This window comes from Girardinichthys multiradiatus, chromosome 18, assembly GCF_021462225.1.
Source record: "Girardinichthys multiradiatus isolate DD_20200921_A chromosome 18, DD_fGirMul_XY1, whole genome shotgun sequence".
Taxonomy (NCBI): domain Eukaryota; kingdom Metazoa; phylum Chordata; class Actinopteri; order Cyprinodontiformes; family Goodeidae; genus Girardinichthys; species Girardinichthys multiradiatus.
Window position 1 is genome coordinate 16819386 of NC_061810.1, and position 21062 is coordinate 16840447.

The window sequence follows — 21062 nt, forward strand, 5'->3', positions numbered from 1 at the left end:
CACATCATGGCATGTGACAATGCATGCAGTTTCAATCACAGGTTTACAAGAAGTCATCATGGGCATGAATGTCTTGTCACATTTGTACTTTTAATGTTAGATTTAAACAGTTATATATCGAAGTGGAATGATTCTACAGCATATAACTAAGACAAGAAGTCTGATTGCTTTGTGGTTTTTTTTTAGTCCACAAAATGTCAAAATGTAGATACTGTACAGGCTCAAATATATTCATACAGGCCGATATTATTTGGTAAATGTCTCCAGCCAGTTGCTGAGAAACCACGTGGGTTTTTGTAGCCATGAACAAGAATGTCCTCTCTATTTTCACATTTGGTTGAGTTAATTTAAATGGGTCGGTTTTCTGGCACATGCTCAGGTTTTAAGCTTTATTTGGGACCATTGTCCTCTTGTAGCACCCAGTTGTGTTCTAGTTTAAATCAAACCCAAACTGTCATCTTTAGATGAAAAGAATTTGATTTAGTTGTTCTAAAGCAAGGCTAAGGCTGATCACAACATGACACTTATCACAGTGAAGCGACTTTAGCGTTGAAGTTGCCTAAGAAGCTACTGGCAAAGAGGGGAGTTCATGCTATGAACCTAATACCTTTAAGCTAGATTTAAATTTGCAGTCTACTCATTAGGACAAGACAAAGGTCTTCTGGGGAGAGATTTTATGATCAGACAAGACAAAGATTTAGCTATTTGCTCAAAATGACAAGAAGGACTTTTGTAGAAGTCAGGGTGAGTTTTTTAAACCTAAAAACACTGTGGCAGCTGTCAAGCACATTGATGATACTGTAGAATCATGCAGGGAATCTTGCTGCCAGTGGTACTGGTGCATTGCACAAAGGGGATAAAGTAATGTAGGAGGATTAGCTTCAAATTATTTAACTTCTTTTTGCCCTGCGATGGATTGGCGACCTGTCCAGGGTGTACCCTGCCTCTTGCCCGTAGACTGCTGGAAATAGGCACCAGATTCCCTGTGACCTGCTATGGAATAAGCGGTATAGAAGATGAATGAATGAATGAATTAATTAATTAATATTTAACTTCGCCTCAAATCAAAAACTATCCTGATGAAACTTACATATAGCTAGGTGAACCAACAGGGCAATGATACAAACTTGGCCTGAGGTTGTGGGATCCATCCATCCATCCATCCATCCACTCACTCACTCACTCACTCACTTCCACGGTCGGGTCATGGGGGCAGCAGCCTAAGCAGAGAGACCCAGACTTCCCTTTCCCCAGCCACTGGGGGAATCCCAAGGCGTTCCCAGGCCAGCCGAGAATCATTATGCTGACAAGGCCTAAAATTCTCGAAGTTGATATTTACCTAACTTTTGTCATTTACAAGCGTGAAAGAACTTGCACAGTTAGGGCACCAATGCCAACCATACCTAGGTACCAATATCCACTTAAATTTGGCCCCGTCCCAAATAGTCTTTCATAATAGTTTTTGGTTACAGACTAACTTAAGCTTTCGAACCTCCCTAAGGTTGTACCTTTAAATGTATAGGTATTTGAGTTTGTATGTATAATTATGTCCCTGTTCAATATTAAACGTCTGCACTCAATTCTTGTTTTTTGTTTTTATTATTGAAATTCGTTGTTTTATTAATCTTTTGTGAAAAAAGGTGCAAATAACCTACTAAAAAGCTCAAAATTCATAAGGTAGTCATGCTCATGATGCTCATATAATATATTTTAAATGTTGGAAAGTTTTATAATAAACGTGTTAAAACTGCTGTCTTATATGACAAATAATATGTGGGTTGTGGTAGCATAAAAACACACATTTACACACGCACCCAGATTATATTTGGAAGGAATATTGATATACCTTCTCAGTGGCCACATAAATCAACTTGTCAGCTGAAGTGGTAATTTCTCACACTGGTAAACAAATCAGTAGAGCTGCGTGACTGTGGCACGATTCTGTATTTTGAATAAATCAAAACAAAAATAAAAGCCAGTTTATTAAACCCACTTATTTATTTTCAAGCATGTTTTTTTTTATTTTTTTTTACATATATATTACAGCGTGCATACAACTACAACGTGACCCGCACCCTCCCATGAAGCCTTTCACTGTATGTTGCAGGATGCTCTGACTGCGTAAGAGAACTTCAGACTCTAGAGGTCTCCATCCTTCAGCATCCCCTCATCAGCCACCTATTCGCCCTCTCCTCCTCTTTGGGTGCTTTGTGCGGCGGAGGAGATGAGGAGAGGCTGCCTGAGGAGGAGACAGAGGGGAGCCCGAGACTAACACGTCCCACGCCAGAACCACACAGCCGTGGGCAACTTTAATTTTGGAAGCACCGTAGTATAGCCTGCGATGTACATGACAATTAAGAGAAAGAGCCACGTTTCCTCTTCTTTCTCTCCTTCTTGTTCTCCTTGGGAGGCTTAGATGCGTCGGGCGTGTGCAACATACTACTACGTCCTTGGACTGAGGCGCTCAATGAAGATTTATTTCTCTGTGATTTCGCTGATGATACCGCCTCGCTGTGCCTGCGCTTAGGTCATGAATCCGAAGGCGGTCTGAGCGCATTGTTTCCTGCTCCGTTGCATTTGGGATTTCCAGCCGTGATGTCTGCAATCTTGCGCTCTTTGTTTCTGGGTAAGTCACTTTGTGTGTCTCTAAGAGCTCTGGCATTAAGCTAATTAGAAAGGAGCGCCTTCCTGTCACAATTCCCACTAATACAGTCTAAGTGGATTGACTGTATACATTTTGTATTCCAGTCTTTTATTGTTTAACGCGTCATAACAGCAGATCTCACTGCTTCATTTCGGAATGATGTCAGAATATATTGCCTTATAGTAAGCCATTGCACGTTATGATTCAAAGAGGCTATATTTTTAAGCTGCTGGTCATTTTTATGCTTTGTTTGAAGACATCATGAAAAAGCAGAGCTCAGCTTTGTTGCTCTTCTTTAAAGGGATCTAGTTAAATGAGGCAAAAAAGGGGGATAAAAGTTCGCCGGACCCCTCCCTTTAAATCTGCTCCCCAGTTTTATATACCTTGCATGTACTGACACGTTTTTCAGAGGAAGGCCTACTGTGAATAATCAAAATCCCTTTAGTGACATTCTGAACTAATGTAAACAGATATATGCATGCACTTCCTATTTTGCCCAGTTGTAGCCATCAGGGTTAAAAATCTGTAAATGTCTGGATTAGTTATCAAATATTTAATTAAAACTTGTCTTTCTTATGGTAATAAATCATTGACCATCGATTACATTGTATGTCAAGAAATTAAAGCAAGTACCATGTTTCTTGTGCTAATACAAAAAATACAGCTGCGCAACAGTCGTTTCCAGGTCTGCAGCTAAATGAGGAATGTTTAATTCCACTGTGACTCCACTGACTGGACGTTTCTGTTGCAGTGTGAGCCAGAGTTTTAAATTGACTTCCAGTAAGTGGTGTCACACATCACTTATCACTGTTGTTCTAATACCTAATACCATTGAAACAGAGAGGAAAAACTCCCTATTCCCCTGTGCTGGGTGGAACACTCTTTGAATAAAAGTGGTTGACGTGGAAAAGTTTAAAGCTCCCTGTGTCAGGGTTTAGGAGTGGATGAGAGTGAGGGAATGACGCATGTAACACGACAGCAGCTTTTCCCCTATTGGTGCATCCTTTGGAGTTTGACTTTATGTTTTTGAACAGTTTGCTGAAAACAGTGCAGAGGATGTTATTGGCTCAAGCTTAACACAATTTTAGCTAAGGCTGGTAAACACATAAAGAGTTTGTTTTCCTTAGTTACTGCTTTTGGTTGTGTGTGTGTGTGTGTGTGTGTGTGTGTGTGTGTGGTGTGTGTGTGTGTGTGTGTGTGTGTGGAACACCTATATATATGCTCCACATCCACTATGACCCCGGGCCAGAGTTATAAAACACTGAAAAATACAAATATTACGGAGACATGGATGCATGCTGGCCTGGAAAAGTTTAGATGCTCACCTGTTGTGACTCTTTTGGATGTTGCATCTCGGCTGCGTCATGCTTGTCATCTTCTGTGATATGAACAAAGTTGATTTATTTTTATCAAAACATTGATATAGATAAAATTGAGCCAGTAGGCATATAACAAAAATATTTTGGCACAAGTTCTCACAATATTAAAACATCATGATTTTTATCATGGAAGTGGTTTGTGTTCAGTTGCTGTCAGCAGGCCAGCTGACAGCCTAGCCTGGGCCCAGGACAAGATGGGGCCCCACCCACAACATTCTGGAATAGTAATTACAGAATTATTTAATATTCACAATTTAAAGCCATTATTGATATGGCTTTTTATCTGTCTCCTTCCATCTTTTCACTTACTCTACTATTCGCTTTCTCTCCTTCCTATCTGCTTCATACTTTGGATTTGTTTGTTTTCTTACCTAGAACAGGGACTAGATGATATTGCTGCTATAGAAGTTGTTAAATATGTTGTTTAATGTGTTTATTTGAATAAAATTGGAAACATATATTGCAACTAAATAAATATATTTTTTCAACGTATTTTAAAGGTCTCAGTTTAATACCTAATGAAGTAGTTTATTTAGGAAATAAAACAAGATTTGAATAAAATATTCATATTCAATAAATTTAACAATTATTGACAAGTTCATTTGTTCCAGTAACTCAGTTCACTATGTGAAACACATTATATAGATTAATAAGACAGACTGATGTTTTCAAGCCTTTATGTAAATTATGATTTATGCCTGCAACAAATGAAAACATAACATTTAAGATTGGGCCATTACAAAACATTTTTAATACAGAAATTTAGGCTTAATGAAAAGTATGTTTAATACATGCTTAAACGTTGTGATTCTCTAAAGTTATTTTTAATCTGACAAATGAGCCCCATATTCTAATTTACTGTGTATGACTGTAGATGGTAAAATCATACATAAGAATTTCAGTTTTTGTTGTTTTTTTTTTTGCTTCCTGTGCTAAACTACATCATGAAACAATGGAAACTTCTGCTGTATCTGACTGAATAAATCATATGATTGGTTAACCTGCACAGGAACGCAGGTTGAGTAATTTTGATTTGTGAGGTTGATGTGCTGCAGCACATGACCACACAGTAAAATATTTATGAAATAATTACTAACAATTCAAATGAAATGTTATTAAATCAACATTTATTTTGTTTAAAATAATGATAGATCAATTTATTTAACAAATCCACCTTGAATTTCATAAAAAAAAATTTCTCATGTATTGATATGAAGTTTGGAAATGTTTGACTGATTAATTAGTATCACTATTCCATACTGTTTGTATTTTAGGCTTCTGGTTATGTGACATATTTGGTTTTGAGCTCCAAATGCCTTAGACCAAACCTTCCTTTCAGCAGTTGGGAGTCTAAGTTGGTGTGCAGGTGCAACGGTGAGGGTGAGCCTGGTAGTAACGCCAATCTAGAGCACATTATATAACAGTGCAGCCATTACCATTTACCAGCTTCAAACATTACCTGTCCGACGTGTTCTAATTATATTTTTCCACTAGCAAAGGTGAACAATATGGTAGTGCAATTAGACCAGAGGACACACAGGTAAGAGATGTCCAGCTGTAGTGATGTAGTGGCAGCATGACCCAGAGCAGATGGACAAGGACATGTATTGTCCTGTCTCTGGCTGTAGTGCACTGGGCTTAATGAACTCAAAGTCTGAATTCGCAACAGCTGGTGGACCATTATTGTGTTTGTGGATGGGGGTAGAGCACTTCTAACAATTAGGAAGAAAAAATAAACAAAACAGCTTTTATGTAACTTAAATACTAGGCCTACATTTTTCTTGGGCCCAGGACAATTGAATTGAGCTGCTTGGGACTGAGAAAAACTTCTCATCTGGCTTTTATATTAGCATTGAAGATGCCCCAAAACTTTCAAATCAAAATGTCACAGTTTGAGATTTAGAAAGTCCTTATCTTATTTGAAAAAACAAAAAACATACAAAAAAATGTAATTTCAAATGCTTTTATTTGCAATGATGACCTTTAAATTTGACAAGCATGAAAACCACAGTATAGAGACTGGTCAACTCTGAACTGTTACGCTCCACACTGACTACAGATATTTAAGAACTCAATTTGTGATCTCTGAAATTTTACTCTAATTGACAGAACAAACCACAAAACTAAAACTAAACTGAAGCTAAATCTAAAACTAAAACTAAATTATTAGACTAAACTAAAATCTGGGTGTATTTTCACACACCCAAAATCATGTATTGATGTGTTTCATTAACTGAATGTAACAAAATAAGCTAAATTTCCAGTCACTGTTTTGAAGTAAAATTCCGACATTGCATATTAAATTACACTACAGTGATGTGTTTGTTGCTAATAATAGTATTTCTGATTTCTTAATATAACCACACAAATGTGCCTGGAGTATTAATAGACTTGCTGTTTCCACGGTGAGGCCTTTGTTCCTTCCTGTTTACTTCTCAGACTGAACAATATCCATTTTATTTGGCCAAAAATTATAATTTGTCTGCATGTAAAAAAAAAATGAAGGATGTTATTACTGAGTTCCGGCCAGTGCTGGTTCCGAATGAACACAATGGTCATGATTTAAAGGTGTTTGAGTTTTTGTTTTTCCTCTCTTTATAATTATGTTTTTCAGGTGATGCTTTATTTCATTCCTTTAGGTTTAGTTTCTTGTTCTGTTTATGGTGCATTTTATGTTCTGTCATTTTTGTAAGCATTTCCTTTGCTTAGATTGTGCTCTTGGATTTCTGTTTAGTTCCTGTCATGTTTTGTTTCCACTCTCTGCCTCTGCCATAGCAATCAGCTTCATTCGGTCCACTTGCTTATTGCCACTCTCTAGATTTTCAACTGTGCCATGCTCTTTACATGCTGTGCTTTTCTCTCCACTCCTCGTGGATACATACTGCTGTCATGCCAAGCCAAGCTTTTCCATGTCCTTGACTGTTTCTATAGCAAGCCTATCCACGTTCATTCCTGCAATTGCTACAACCTGCGTGCTATGAGTTTTTCTTTTGGTTAGTTATGAAGAAATATTTTTACTTACCATGCTGCCTCTGCCTACCTGTCTGCATTTGGGTCTTAATTTGAGAGCCACAGTATTTGACCCCAATGACTAAATCAAAGAAAAAACAAGCCAAAAAAGGGGTTATCATATAACATAAGAATCTATATCCATAATACTGGCTTTTCTTTATATTTAACGTTGGCCTTGCCTGTCCTGAGACATCCTTGAATTAATATCTGCTGGAGATGTAATATCCAGTGTTCATGTTACAGATAAGTAGCACAATTAATTGCCACAGAGAGTTCTTCAGTTCCCTTCGGTTCCTCTGCCCAGACGAAGGAAGAAGCAGAACAAGGTCAAATAAAGTAACTCTTTCTCTCTCTCTTACAGTGTGCTGCATTTGGTGATTTAGCCAGGTAAACACGAGTGATTGATTGCTCCGCTAGGCAGAATGAGGGAATTTTAAAGCAACTGTCCGAGGCACAATAACACAGTCCGAGGTCCCAGACAGAAATATAATTGGATAGCCTGAGCAGCTCTTTTCCAAACCTCTGCACTCGGAGTGCAATAAGGGTCTTAACATCACTTGATGTGCCGATCCGTGTATGTCTGCATGCATAAGTGAATAACAGTGAGAAGATGAGATGGCCGTGCGTATAAACTCGCAACTATCGTTAAATGTAGATAAAGAGAGCTATGGCTCCGAACCGAAATACTGTCCCCATTCTATATTTAGCATGGCTGGCGGGGCAGGCAGAGGATCTCTGAAATGTGAAGATGACAAGAGCCTCCTGAGCCAGAGGTTATGAAGTGACATCTTGATGTGCTTGTGTCTGAATCATACTCCCACACACACACAGCCAGCCAAAGACTTTTGACATTCCAACCCAGAGACTTGTCTGATATTTGACGTCTAGTTACGATGCATTCAGGCTTGCTTTTGATCTCGTTTTTTACTTACAATATTCTTCTGTGTTGTCAGCTGGCATCCTCTACGTATATTCCCAGCTTTGGAAGTATTGTGTGTTGAGTGTACGGCAGGTATTCGACAGCTCTGTTGGTGGCATTTTCTTGTGCATTCACATTGTAAGAACAGACTTTCAATGTTACCTGCAAGCCTCAGTTTTGTTACTTATGTTTAGGTAATCGATATAATGCACATACTGTACAGCTGAGTTATAACAACGTCCAGTTTCATACACAAAAATGCTTTGGCGACACTACTTTTGATTTTAAATCAGGACATTGAGAAAAAAATTAACAAATTTGTTATAACTTTCAAAAAGTAAGGTGGGGAAAGGAAATATTGTTGAAAATAATGCTGTGTCTGCATTTTCCTTATAAATTCTAAAATTTATGGTATAAAAAAAAAGTGCTAAAAGATCAAATGCCCAGATTGAACGAACAATCCACAATTCATCAGCATTTCTTGATTTTGCCTCTGAAATAGCACGTATATAGTCACCTCACATGTTTTCTTTTGTATTAAGATCTGGGGATTAGCCTGGCTGCTCAGGGTTAGGGTTAGGTTACCGTTGATCTTGTTGGTCTGGAACCAGGATACTGCCTGCTTACTGGTGTTGTTGGGGTAGTTGTCTTGTTGAAACATCAATTTCAAGAGGATTTCCTCTGCAGCATAAGTCATCATGACCTCTTCAATGATAGTAATGTATTAAAACTGAACCATGTCCCTGGTATGTGATAAACGGGCCTGACACCATAGTACATCCCCATAGTAAGGCCTGACACCATAGTACATACCCATAGTAAGGCCTGACACCATAGTACATACCCATAGTAAGGCCTGACACCATAGTACATCCCCATAGTAAGGCCTGACACCATAGTACAGTATGATGCCAACGCCAACATGATTCACAGTACAGTATGGCTTCAATTTAGTTTTTTTTTGGGTTGTCAAACTTCCGTCTGCCTCTGAACCTATATAGAACAACCTTGATTTTATTAGTTCTCATATTTTTATGAATTCTCTTCAGTCATAGTGATCTTTAAGAAACAGTTTCCTCTTCAGGATGTTTTTTCTTGGTTCTTCCCCCCACAAAAAATGACTTGAGGTCATCATTCTGGCTGTTCTTCAATCGATTCCGATAATAGTGTTCAGTTGTTCAACATCTTTCTGATTTTAGTTTTCATTTTTAAGCTTGCAAGAAGGTCCTGGGTTCGACTCCCGGACGCGGGTCTTTTTGCATGGAGTTCCCACAGCTCAAAGACATGCCTCTAAGGTTAATTGGTCTCCCCAAATTGCCCTTAGGTGTGTGAATGAGTGTGTGCATGGTTATTTGTGTTTTGCCCTGCGATGGACTGGCGAGCTGTCCAGGGTGTACCCCACCGCCCGCCCATAGACTGCTAGAGAGAGGCACCAGCTTCCCCGCGAGCCACTATGAAAGAAGCAGTATAGAAAATGACTGACAGAATGCATTATAACAGGCCTGTACATACATACAGAATGAGCAGCATGCATGTCATGATGTTGGGTCTGTTGGTTTTCTATTACTCTACTACACTTACTGGTAAATTATTTGCCATGGAGAAATCTAATTTCATACACATATAAAAAATTAACTGTACAGCATGTAAACACAAGATTCATAATCCAGTCCATCTTGCATTTTCACTGTAGGACACATATTAGGGAATAGCAAGAATAAGAATAGCAAATATTAATCACACATTTCTCCACATCGTAACATGACTTTCTTTCCAATTTCCAATGTCAGTTGTTGCACATGCAGCACACAGTGTAAACAGATTTTCGTGCAGAGACGATTGTATTAGTCAAAGCAAAAAGTGACCAATCGGAATGCCTCTGCAAAGTCAGAGTACAGTGGAATACAAAATGTCCAAAGAATGCTGTACTTTAAATTGGAAATGTTTACAGGTGAAAAAGGATCTTTGTACAGTAAGAGCTTTTATTCCTGAAAGCAGTGATTTGTGTTGCATTGCCTTTTCTTTTACACTAATATAATGGTTTTACAGAAGGGATTATTGCTGTATTTTCTGATTAAAAAGGAGAATTTCTACAATCTTTCTTGCAGAGTTTCTTCATGGACCTTTCGCCATTTGCAACTTCTAAAACGCAAGACACATGCCTCACCAGAGTCGGGTTTGTGTGGTGCCTCTGACCTGCAGACCCCACCCCCACCTTTCATCCTTCTCGGAGAAAAATGATTCTCAGATTATTTTGGAATGCATGAACAGGAACTGCCTTTTTCACTTTACTGCTAATCTTTGACAGATGTTCTGGGGAGGCTCACGTTCACATTAACTGGAGCCACATGTGCAGCCTGCTGATGACATTTCTCTACAAGTATGCTGCATAGTTCAGCAGTATTAGGAACAATAACAGGCAGATAGTTCTTGCTCATTAATTTGTTTTCTTGACAATGGTTTGAAATAGGATGATAAGATTGTCAATGATTTAAGGGTGACTGGAACAGCAGCTATTTTAGGGGGCTCTTTATTGCCTGGAACAATTAATTAAATGTTTTTTAAATTCTATTTTTATTCTTACACATCTATAGTTGGATAACTCATCTGGTTAGATAATCTTCTCTAACACATTGTAAACCCTGCCCACCCTCCACTTCTCCCAAGGCAATATCCCTTTATGTGAACTGAACCATGGTGAGGCTTTTTTATAGGCTACTATCTTTCTGATACTTCAGAAGTGCGTTAGGTGCATTTTTTTGACACACAAGGTAGTGATCTACAGCTGCATCATGCAGGGTGCAGACTTTTAACCTCCAATAAGATCCACATGCGGAGGCTGAAAAAGTATTTTGCAGGGCTATCCATCGGGAGGCTCGATTTCAAGTGAGTGGACCTAAAATGTCTGCTGCTGTTACAGTTTGGTTTAACTTTAGAGTTTTCCATTTTATTCACTTTGGTTTGGCTGTGTTGTAAAGAGAAAGGTTTCACATTACTTCATGCTGTCCAAAATATGTACACAATGTAATTTGAGCATTTTTCAGAAGAGTGTCAGAAGAGCAAGAATCTACCTTCTTTCAGTGTTTTTACTGCCTGTATTTATTTTTAGCAGTTGTTTAGCACTTTAATTGGTCATAGGGTGCAAAAGCAAAATTATGTTGTGGAATATAAATAGATCTTTCATAAAGATGCTCCACCAACAAATTGAAAACAGGGATTTAACATTTTCCAGGTGCACCACATTTCTTTTCCACCTTCTTTTGTTTTTAATGAAAGCCTGACAAAATGGCCAATAGTAATAGATGATTCAGTCTAGTCTTTGGGTAAAACTGGATTGAAACATCCAACAGGAAGTAGTTCTTTACTTAAGAAGACACTTGTCATTCTACGAGTTTGATTATGATCTACTATATTATAATAAGACCACATGAGAGTAACCACAATAATACAATTATAGTCTAGAATTTATAGCAGTTTGTCCCTTTGTCATTTGGCTGTACTGCCCCTGCATCTCTCACCATTTCCCCCACACAGAAGAATCTTGTTTAACTGTATGCCAATGATTTATTGGATGTGAAATGGAACCTATCTTGACTTTTACTACTTCTTTAAGTCTGATCTTGATGAATTCAACTTGTAGCAATTTTTCTACCTAGTTCCACTAATCATCATTCAAACTGTGTTTTAAGTCTTTAAATGGCAGTTTGAAACCAGTATTCTATTTGTGAAAATTAGAATTAGAACTAGAATAGACCATCCTAGGATTAGACATGGATAAAAATAATCTTTTCTACTCTTTGTGAACCCAATATCATGGATCGCCTTGTTTCGTGAGCTGGATGCATTGTCATAGCCCTCGTAAAAGGCTATTTCGATAATAAAAAAAAGAAAAAAAACGAACAAGGATTCGGAGTCTGTTTAATCACCTCTTGTACAAAATCTAACATTCTTAGACTGATCAAAGTATTTTTAAACATAAATCCATTAAAAGACAGAGTTCTGTTTTTACCTAGTTGCTAAAATACAAAAGAGCAGTTTCGCAACTATTTTTGGTAAGAGGACCACTTTCAATGGAGTCCTGCTTGAAGCTGCATTAAAAAAGTTTAAAATGCACAGATATATCCGCCACTCATTGCAGGTTCTTTAAATCACATTTTTAAATTGTGAAATCCTGCTCTAAGGAAAAAGTCTGGATTCTTAGTTTTCCTGAAATATAGTTTAAATCTGGTTCTGTCTCATTCCCATAAACTCAGTATCATGTCATCATCTTATCTCATTGCATGAGCTGAATGTATTATTATAACTCCAATCATGTTGTATTTCATAAAATATTAATCAGCTATAAGCATTTACTCAAAACCACACATCCCAACCTTAAAGTAACTGTGTACGATGAAAGTGCTAGCACAATTACAGTTTTCACATCTCTTAGAAAATATTAAGTGATTTGCTCCTTGTAACCATTAGTTCTGGATTGTAATCAAGTGCTAAGACCGCTTTATGTAATTAGTGAGTAAATCAGGAAGCAAACAAAACTGAGATAAATGCTGATGTCTGTCTGTGGCTGAGAAAGAAACGGTCTTGCATGGACTCACCCCACTCTATGTCCATCCTAATTCTTTGCAAATATTGGCAGTACACGAAAAGGAATTCAATGGTGAGTGCAAATGTGATTAAAATTCAGACACCTTGCAAAAACACCAATTAAAATGATTTGTTTATCAGCAGAGAGGTTGAGATGCTATCACCTTGAGCCCCAAGCACTGTTGCGGTGCTTTCAAGTGCTTTCTGCCTCAGTGAAAACTAGCAGCGCAGAGTAACGCTGCCGTGTTTTTCTTTTTTTAGTAGAACGTGCTTTTGATCAATGTTATCGGTCTCTAAAACCAGGGATATCTCCTATTTTCTATGCAGCTGTGCAATCCAACTGTACCTGAAAATAAACAGCTAAAATAGCTAAATTTCTGTTACTGAGATGCAAGTTTGAAAAGTGCATGCATCAGTGACAAAGAGAAGGAAAAACTGCACTTATCGATTAACAATTTACAGCTAATTAGCAGCACAGTCGTGACCCCATTGCGTTAAGAAAGAGGTCAAGTGTCCCACTCAGCTGCAAGCTGCGTAACATGACAGTTACCTGGTCTTTATTGTTGGATAAATCATATATTTGTCTAGGTTTTTCAGTGTCAAATCCTACAATCTGTCGATTAATAATTTATCCCTTCTTAGCAGTTGTTTAGTACTTTAATTGGTGGTTTTGGTGTATCTGTCAGACCCCTGCCTCTGCAATGCCTCATCTCACACTGTGATTATTGACTATTACGATTAGAATTAAGCTTGGACAATCTGTTTTCTTCCTTTGAGATCAGTATCAGCAAGAAAATACCGCTCACAGCTTGACTGTGACCCCAATGTGTCCTACCCATAAATCTACACAAAGCATAAAAATTGTTGAGAACAGAAGAGATTTTTTTCATCCCCAACAGTTTGGCACAATTGAACAAAACATTGACTTTTCTTTCACTTTACAAGGAATTCTGTCATAATTCAATCTGGAGGATTGACTAAATATGAATGAAAGCAGCTTGTACAGCAAACAATAGCTGACTAGGTACGTTTTTTTTTCTTCTCTACCATTTGTTGTATTATTTTCAAGCAGGAACTGATAAAATAAACAGGAGGAAATGTCCCCCATCGCTCTATTTAGACACCTGCTGCTCCTTTCAATTTGAAGCAGTCTATTAGCTCAGCAAGCAGGCCACTCCATTAGGTGTTTTGAACCCTCACGCTCCATTGTCTCAGTTCATTTCCTTGTTTGCTCACCAGCCTTCTCTAAAGCAGTTGAGGCTATAATCAGCATAGGTACAACTCTTCCCTCAGACAGTCATCCTTAACTGTCCTTGGTCATCCCAGAGCAGCCAGGAAAGACCTCATGGCGTATGATGGGTACAAGGAAGGTAATTCGGTGGTCACTGATTACAGTATTTCTTGATAAAACGGTTACCTGAAAACCATCTGCAGGAAGATATGATCCTCTCTTCAATGATAGCTAATAACTTTTGAAATGAAGTTCTGATTAAACATTATAAGGAGTTCTTATCTTATCTGCACAAGCTAATGTTCTTGGTGTCTTTGCATATAGAGTAGAAGAATGTGAAGGTGGAGACGAACAATTAGTCTAGGAGGGGACAAGTTTGAAGTGAACTTGTAACATTTTAGAACATCTTCTGTCTCAAAAACATCACAGTGGTTTACTTAAAGGTTATTTTATGAACATTTAAATCTTCAAGATGTTTGCAATGGACATTTATTTATAGAGAAGATGATGACTTTTTACATGTTAAATGTAGCTTGAGGGTGGTGGGCCACCAATGGCCTTCCTGTTTGAGACATAAAATTAGAATTTAAATGTACATTCGATTTAAACATAAAGAGGTGTAAAAAGCTAAATTGTAACAATCTAAGTGAACACCATGTAAATGATTTGTACACTTCCTCACGTTTTAACTCTACACTTTATAAGAGAAGTCCGCAAATGGCGGACCCCAAGATCCAAAGACAGAGATATCTGGACCCAGACTGATTGTGACTTAATATACTTCAACCATGCACCTTTACTGCATTTCAGTCATTTTAATGTCAGCGTTTCTAGACTCTCAGTAATGCAGCAGGAGTCACAGCCTTCCTGTTTTTGCAGAGTAGAGATGGGTAAGCCAGAGAAAAATATTGTGTAAGCTTAGTAAGGAAAATCTGCATGGCTCTAAAAGAAGAGGAACTGAGAGTGGACAGAAGCTTTTTATTCAGACTGGACAGATTGCTGCACAGTCTTTCTTTCTATGGAGAGATTAAAACCTGTTTGTCATATGTTTGGAGACAGCAGAGTATTTACAATATTACATCATACACAAAATATTTGAGACACATAGATCTAAATTTTAATCCAGAAAGTGATGAAAAATAAACACATTGTTTAATTTTCTGATAGCAAATCCTTTATATTTATTCCCCTTTACTTTAATTCTCACCTGAATCTGGAAGTATGCTAAATGAAAATACCAAGAGAGTTGTCTAATGCAGGTATGATGTTAACTTATTATGACAATTAACAAATTCTCTACTATCCCTTTACTGCAATGGTGCCATCAGCCACTATATCATATAATAATGATAATAATAATGAAAATAATAAGGTATAAGTCTTATTTTACAGGAAAAGTGTAAAGTGGTTTATGCTGCAACCTTAAAGACTGCGCTTAATCTGTTTATGTTTTGTAACAAACCCTTGGAATTGACCTTTAAATTTCTATAAGATACAAGATACAATTTCTGCTGATCATTTCTTTATAGACTCAAAGCCCTTTGTCATCAGAATTGCACCTTGCATAATTACCATTTAGCAAAAACTGTAAAATGCAATGATTTCGGCCCAGACTTGGGGTGCCGGTCCTGTCGTGTTTCACTGCGGATGTTGTGTGATGGATGATTTAATTACCCAACCGTACTGCAAGCCCCTTAGTCTTTCATAACACAGCAAAAATGTAGAAAAAAAACAACAAAAATGCTTTGCTAAATATCACTAATCAGTTTCAAGGTTTCCACTACTGTCAGTAAATGCACCACAACACTCCCTCTAGTATTAACATTAAGGAACACAGTGCCTTTTATTAGGCCTGGAAGGTTGAAGACATTTGTTACCACAGGAGATAAGGACTTTTTTTTTCCAGCACTCAGGCTTTGGTTGGAGTGCAGTGTTAGTCTCGATGCTGAGAAAGCTTTTCTCCCTCTCTCTTGTCCTCTTACTTTGTTTTCCCTATCCAAGCAAAGTGGTTCTGAACAGATGGCACCACCACCTTTTTTCTTCCAACTCGTTAAACTTGACTTGTTGATGAAATGAAGCCTTTACGCTGTATTGCCCATGCAGATGTGTAGCTGCAATTTTATTTTTGTAGCCTCTGCTGTAAACTGTGCCTGCAGCGAGGATAGGTGGAATGCACAGCCTGAACGGTGCATTTATATCTTACACTGTTTCTATATAGTGTTCTCCAAAATAGAACCCATTTTCACCGAGACCAGGAAAGCTGTGCGGGATTTTTATAGACCTAAAGTAAATGTTGGATGTGTTGGTGTCCCTGCATAGTTGCTGCATTCATTACAAAAGTGGAATGTATTTGTGAAAGGGGGACAACACATTTCTGTTTTTGTGTGAATCATACTCTGCCTGTTTAGCCTGGCCCATTATACATTTGTCAGAACCAACTTACACAGCAGCACATCTCTTGTCAAGATGCAGACAGGGGCTTAGGACAACATTCAAGATGCCTTTCATGGTTTGGCAGTGTTGTCCAAACTGTCATGTTCAGTACAGAATATTTTTTCTGTGATTCCTAGATGGAGGGTTGTGGTCTATTTCAAAGTATGTATGCTGCAGCTGCGCGAGGAAAACTGTGACGTACTCCAAGATTAATGCTTCTCTCAAGGTTATTAACCATTAAGGGGTTTTTTTTAGATTGCATTTTCTCTCAGCAACAGACATCATTTTTGTGTCTTTTTTTGAGACAAATCAAGAGTGTTTGCGTTTGGCTTGATTTGCTGTCTGGGACTTAAAGCAGTTGCGGAAGTGGAAATAGCTGAGTTTGCAAATTAAAGCTTTTAAAATAATTAAAGTTGGCATGATGATGCTGCTTTGTAGACGGATCCAAGCTTAAAAAGGGAAGCATTGGTAGCTCCAACACAGCTCTGAAATGAGAAATAACAGAGGTTAGAATATGCATCGGCCTGATAAGACAAAATCAAATGCATAATTTTGCCACTGTAGATTTAAATGGGGCTTTTTTTTAACCACTCACCCATCATAGTGGAAAATAAAAATTTTTACATTTAGAAGACGTTAATGCTGTTTACTCTGTTAACCCCTTTCCTCTCAGTTGCACTCTTGACATTGAACAATGTGGAGGAGGCCGAATCCTCATTGGCCTTTTTGCTAATGAGGCAATTAAGTATTTTCTGCCCTGGTTGAGCAAGGGGCCAAGAGAGCATCTGCTGTCTCAGCAAACACCAAGCACCTAAGGTGAGCTGCAGTCAGAGTATATAACAAGCCCACCGCTTTGTTGTCCAGGTTACCCAGTCATTGTGGTTCCCCCTTGTCATCGTGATGCACAGCCAGAGATCACAAGCAGCAAAGGTCAAATGTATTACTTTGAAGTATCACATAAAACAGATATTTTGGGGATTTTTCTATTTACACAGAAGCTGAATGATGATTTACACAGGAAATTAAAATTGGAGGTGGTGCACTACCAATGTCATTTCTGTGTGAAACCAATACTGAGAATGGAACCTTAAACGCTTCGCTGGTCAGAGAATTAAAAATAAAGTGGTACAAAAAGCAAAAATAACATTTAGGTTAAAGTGAATGCTATTTTATTCATTAAAATGCTTTAATTTTTTTGAGTGCAGAAATGCCTTACCTTTACATTTTTGACACAGAAGAAGTATTCGTCTTGCACTGCCTCGTATCTCTATTTCCTGTGTAAACAATTATCAGCTTTTTTGTAAATATTTACTCAATGCAAATGTGACGTCGAGAATGGAGTTATTTTAGGATGAAATTGGTTTTGGCCCTTCTTGAACTAACTGTCAGCTTCAGCGTTCAGGACCAGCTAATCTGAATTAATATATAAAAATACCAAGAGAAGTATTTGCCGCAGGTAAGATATTAACTACCTATAATACTATCCCTTCTATCCCTTCAGGGAATTAAAGAGTGCCTCAAATGATGCCTTATATTTACATGATTGACCTTTAAAACAGACTGATAAATTCTTAGCAGTTCTGCTTAATTTTAGGAGCATCTGTGTACTTTGTTGAGTTGAGAAAACAATGTTTTCTTTGTTTAGGTTTTTTTTGCTACATTGTTCTTTGCTGCTTGACAGAGCGAGTTCCAGGTTTTCATTTGGCATGAGGTCAATCCAGGAAACATTGCATGACAATGTTGTGATCATTCTAATATACAAGATATGTGAGATAAATAGGGCTTAAGCCAATTTATCTGATAACCTGATGAGCAGCCCATATGTTTGCATGATTCAAAAAGTAATTATACAACCATGTGAATACTAAGATGTTAGGCTAATATGTGTTCAGGACTAATTTAGTTATCAGGCCTCTTCCCTGACTCTCGTTTAGGGCTACTACATTTGCATTAAGTGCTAAGAATGATACAGATGCCTTTAAAATGTGCTGATGAATTAAAAAAACAACTCTGTTACCTATTCAGAAAAGCTTGACAGCAATTAGCGCGCTTCTTCCTTCTTAGCTTTGTGGCTGTCTGCTTTGAACAGATGCTGTGTCATATAAAAAGGGCCAGCATTAAACCTTAGTTAATGTATTTAAAGGATGCACAATTCTAACGATTGATAACCGAGGGCTTACTGCTGCTCAGAAGGGATTACTATACGTAGTTGTCTGTCTCAAAGCTCAGGCTTAACCACCATACCCATTTTTTTTTTCCCTCCTCCATCTCCGCTCCCTGGCAGTGAATCGCCACTGAATCCCGACACAAGACATGAAATAAGACATCTTACCCTGTAGGGAATAAAGATGGCTGCTCATTAGCTGTGGAAAGGTGTACCGAACCAGAAACGGGAGATGTCTAGGCAGATTTGTTTGAAATCAATGCTTGTCTTCTGAAGCTTCCTCTACAGTATGCGGCTGCCACAAGTAATCAGATAAGATTCAGAGAAACCAGGTAGGCTCGCACGCAGTGACAGTGGAAAAACAGAGAATAAAGGACAAGCACCATGACACCTTTTAGCATCAGTTTTCTTCTGCAGGTTTCACTGTCTTTTCACTTTTACTTATTTGCCCTGCCATGCGACCAGATCAATACAAAGTGATTATCTATACTTGGTGTGCGCCAAAGATTCCTCTGAAGCAGGAACAGTGACAGAGATGATGGTTTTCAGTTACAGGACACCAAAAATGCATAACGATAAGGCACTAGATTAACTGCACAGTTAGCAACAGTTTACTCTGACAACAAATATGTGTTTACTCCTGATTTAAATAACAGCATTTGGCTCAATATGTTATTTCCCTTTTTTTTTTTTGCAAATATCAAGATCCTCCATAAACATGTAGCATCCTATTAAGCATGGTTTGAGGTAAGAAATTTAGAAAATATACTATGGTATGACCGTATTTAAACACACTTTACTTTTTATTTCAAATAATAAAAATAGCTATTATTTCTGCAGCTATTATTGAAGTCACAAGAACAATAGGCTGACATTAGCTGGGGAATTAGTTGTGCTACTGTCCTTGTTGTTTGTGTCAGATCTTGTAATTCCAAAACTTTGTCTTTCTTGTAAGCATGAGAAAAGTGTAGTGTTCTTCTTTCAATCAGCTGACTAGCGATCACAGATGGGGCAGTGGGAGTTCTGAGTCACTCTACACGCCATGCAGCTGGAAACAATGTCAGATGACTCCAGCACTTAGTCTGACATCTCATTAAAAGCACTTTAAACAGTAGACAACTATGATGGAGGATTATAGTGGTGTTTGAACCTCTCAGAACCTAGGTATAGCTTGATACCAGTAACAGGCCCAATTGTAAATGCCAGCCAGCTCTTGACACATGTTTTGTTAGCTACCTTAAAAAATATCGCTTTGGATCCTATGTCACTCATTGTTTTGAAATTGTAAACAGAACAAAGCAGGTAAAATGTAGCTGGACATATTACACTCTAGGAGAATTAAAAACATCAAGCAGCACCAAAGATCATCCAGTTTTTCATAAGCTCAGATGTTTATGAAGATATTAGAAGCAATGTTGAGGCATAACCTTTACAATGCAACCAGGCAAAGTCGTAGCTTTCATCTGCTTTTTTTTCCTATTCTTTATTAACTGTGAAGTAGGGAGATCGGGCATTTAACCAGATCCGCATTTTTAAGTATTGTTCAGTTTAAAAGCATTTGCATGTGTTGTGATTATTAATCTGATAATATTATTTAATATTAATACTTTAATATTTTATCAAATAATATTTTGCTCTGTTAAGGGTTGTCCTGTGAATACTAGCCCAGTAAGGCGATGGTATTAGGACAAAATTGAAAGGGTGAGCCAAGCTCTGACATTATTGAACAGCATAAACTCTGCACACACATGGAATGAATTCACACAATTTCTTAAAATACAAGAATTTATTAACAAAAATAAGTCAACTCAAAGTCAAACATATTTCAATCAACAAACTCTTTACTATGCTAAAAACAATCCAACTAAACTACCAAGCAGAATGAAAGAACAACAAAGACTAATGGACTATGTACAACATAAACAAGTTGATTAAAGATGATGGAAAATCATGACCAAAAGAGTGATGCAACATTACCATGCAATGTTTATGTTTGAGAACCAAGGAAGAATCTGGAAGTTAAGTTAAGTTAGTCTTGGAACCAACTTAGGAAATAATCAGTAAACCTTTAGACAACCATTCACAATGCAAGATCAGATAAAATATTATTTTGATAAAATAATGTTTTAAATAATGATCTGCTGAATAAAACCAATCTTCTGGATGACTAATTCTCAACAGTGTCTCATTAGCTGCCTTTATTTATTTAAATAATATTTGAAGAAATATTATTAAGGGAGTATTTTGGAAACGGGCCAAATCTTTCTGGAGAAATGAGGCTTAATGGTGTTTACTTAGTTATCAAATCTCGTAAATGATGTTTAGGGACTATTATTCACTAGCTTGAAAACTAACAATCTTTCTGTTAAATACTCTTTAGTAGCAAGCACGTGTTCTTACTGGTTAGTTTTGAGCTTACAAAAGAAGCCAATAGGTTAGCACCAGAATCAAACACATACCTTTAAAATACAAGGGTTAATAAAAGGGTTAAAATGCATAAGCGCCGACGACACGTTATGAGCGATCTTCTGTTTTAAATCACCCTTTAATAAAGTTTGTCTTAACTTTAAAATCACACAAAGAACACAAACTAAACACGCGTGCTGCAGATAGCTTGCTAGCACCAAGATAGCTGAGTTCAACACAACAAAACTTCATAAAATGAAAAACGTTTAGATCATTTCATTCTAAATCTG

General features: G+C 37.6%; 1 protein-coding gene across 1 annotated transcript in view; it reads left to right on the plus strand.

Annotated features, from left to right (window-relative positions):
• Window positions 1-2160: 2160 nt before the first annotated feature.
• The window catches only part of clmpb (CXADR like membrane protein b), a 101405-nt gene continuing 82503 nt past the window's right edge, over window positions 2161-21062 (plus strand). Inside the window, exon 1 of the mRNA XM_047391716.1 lies at window positions 2161-2626. Within this exon, the coding sequence (XP_047247672.1) occupies window positions 2596-2626 (31 nt within the window). The 5' untranslated portion in view covers window positions 2161-2595. The remainder of the gene's footprint in view (window positions 2627-21062) is intronic.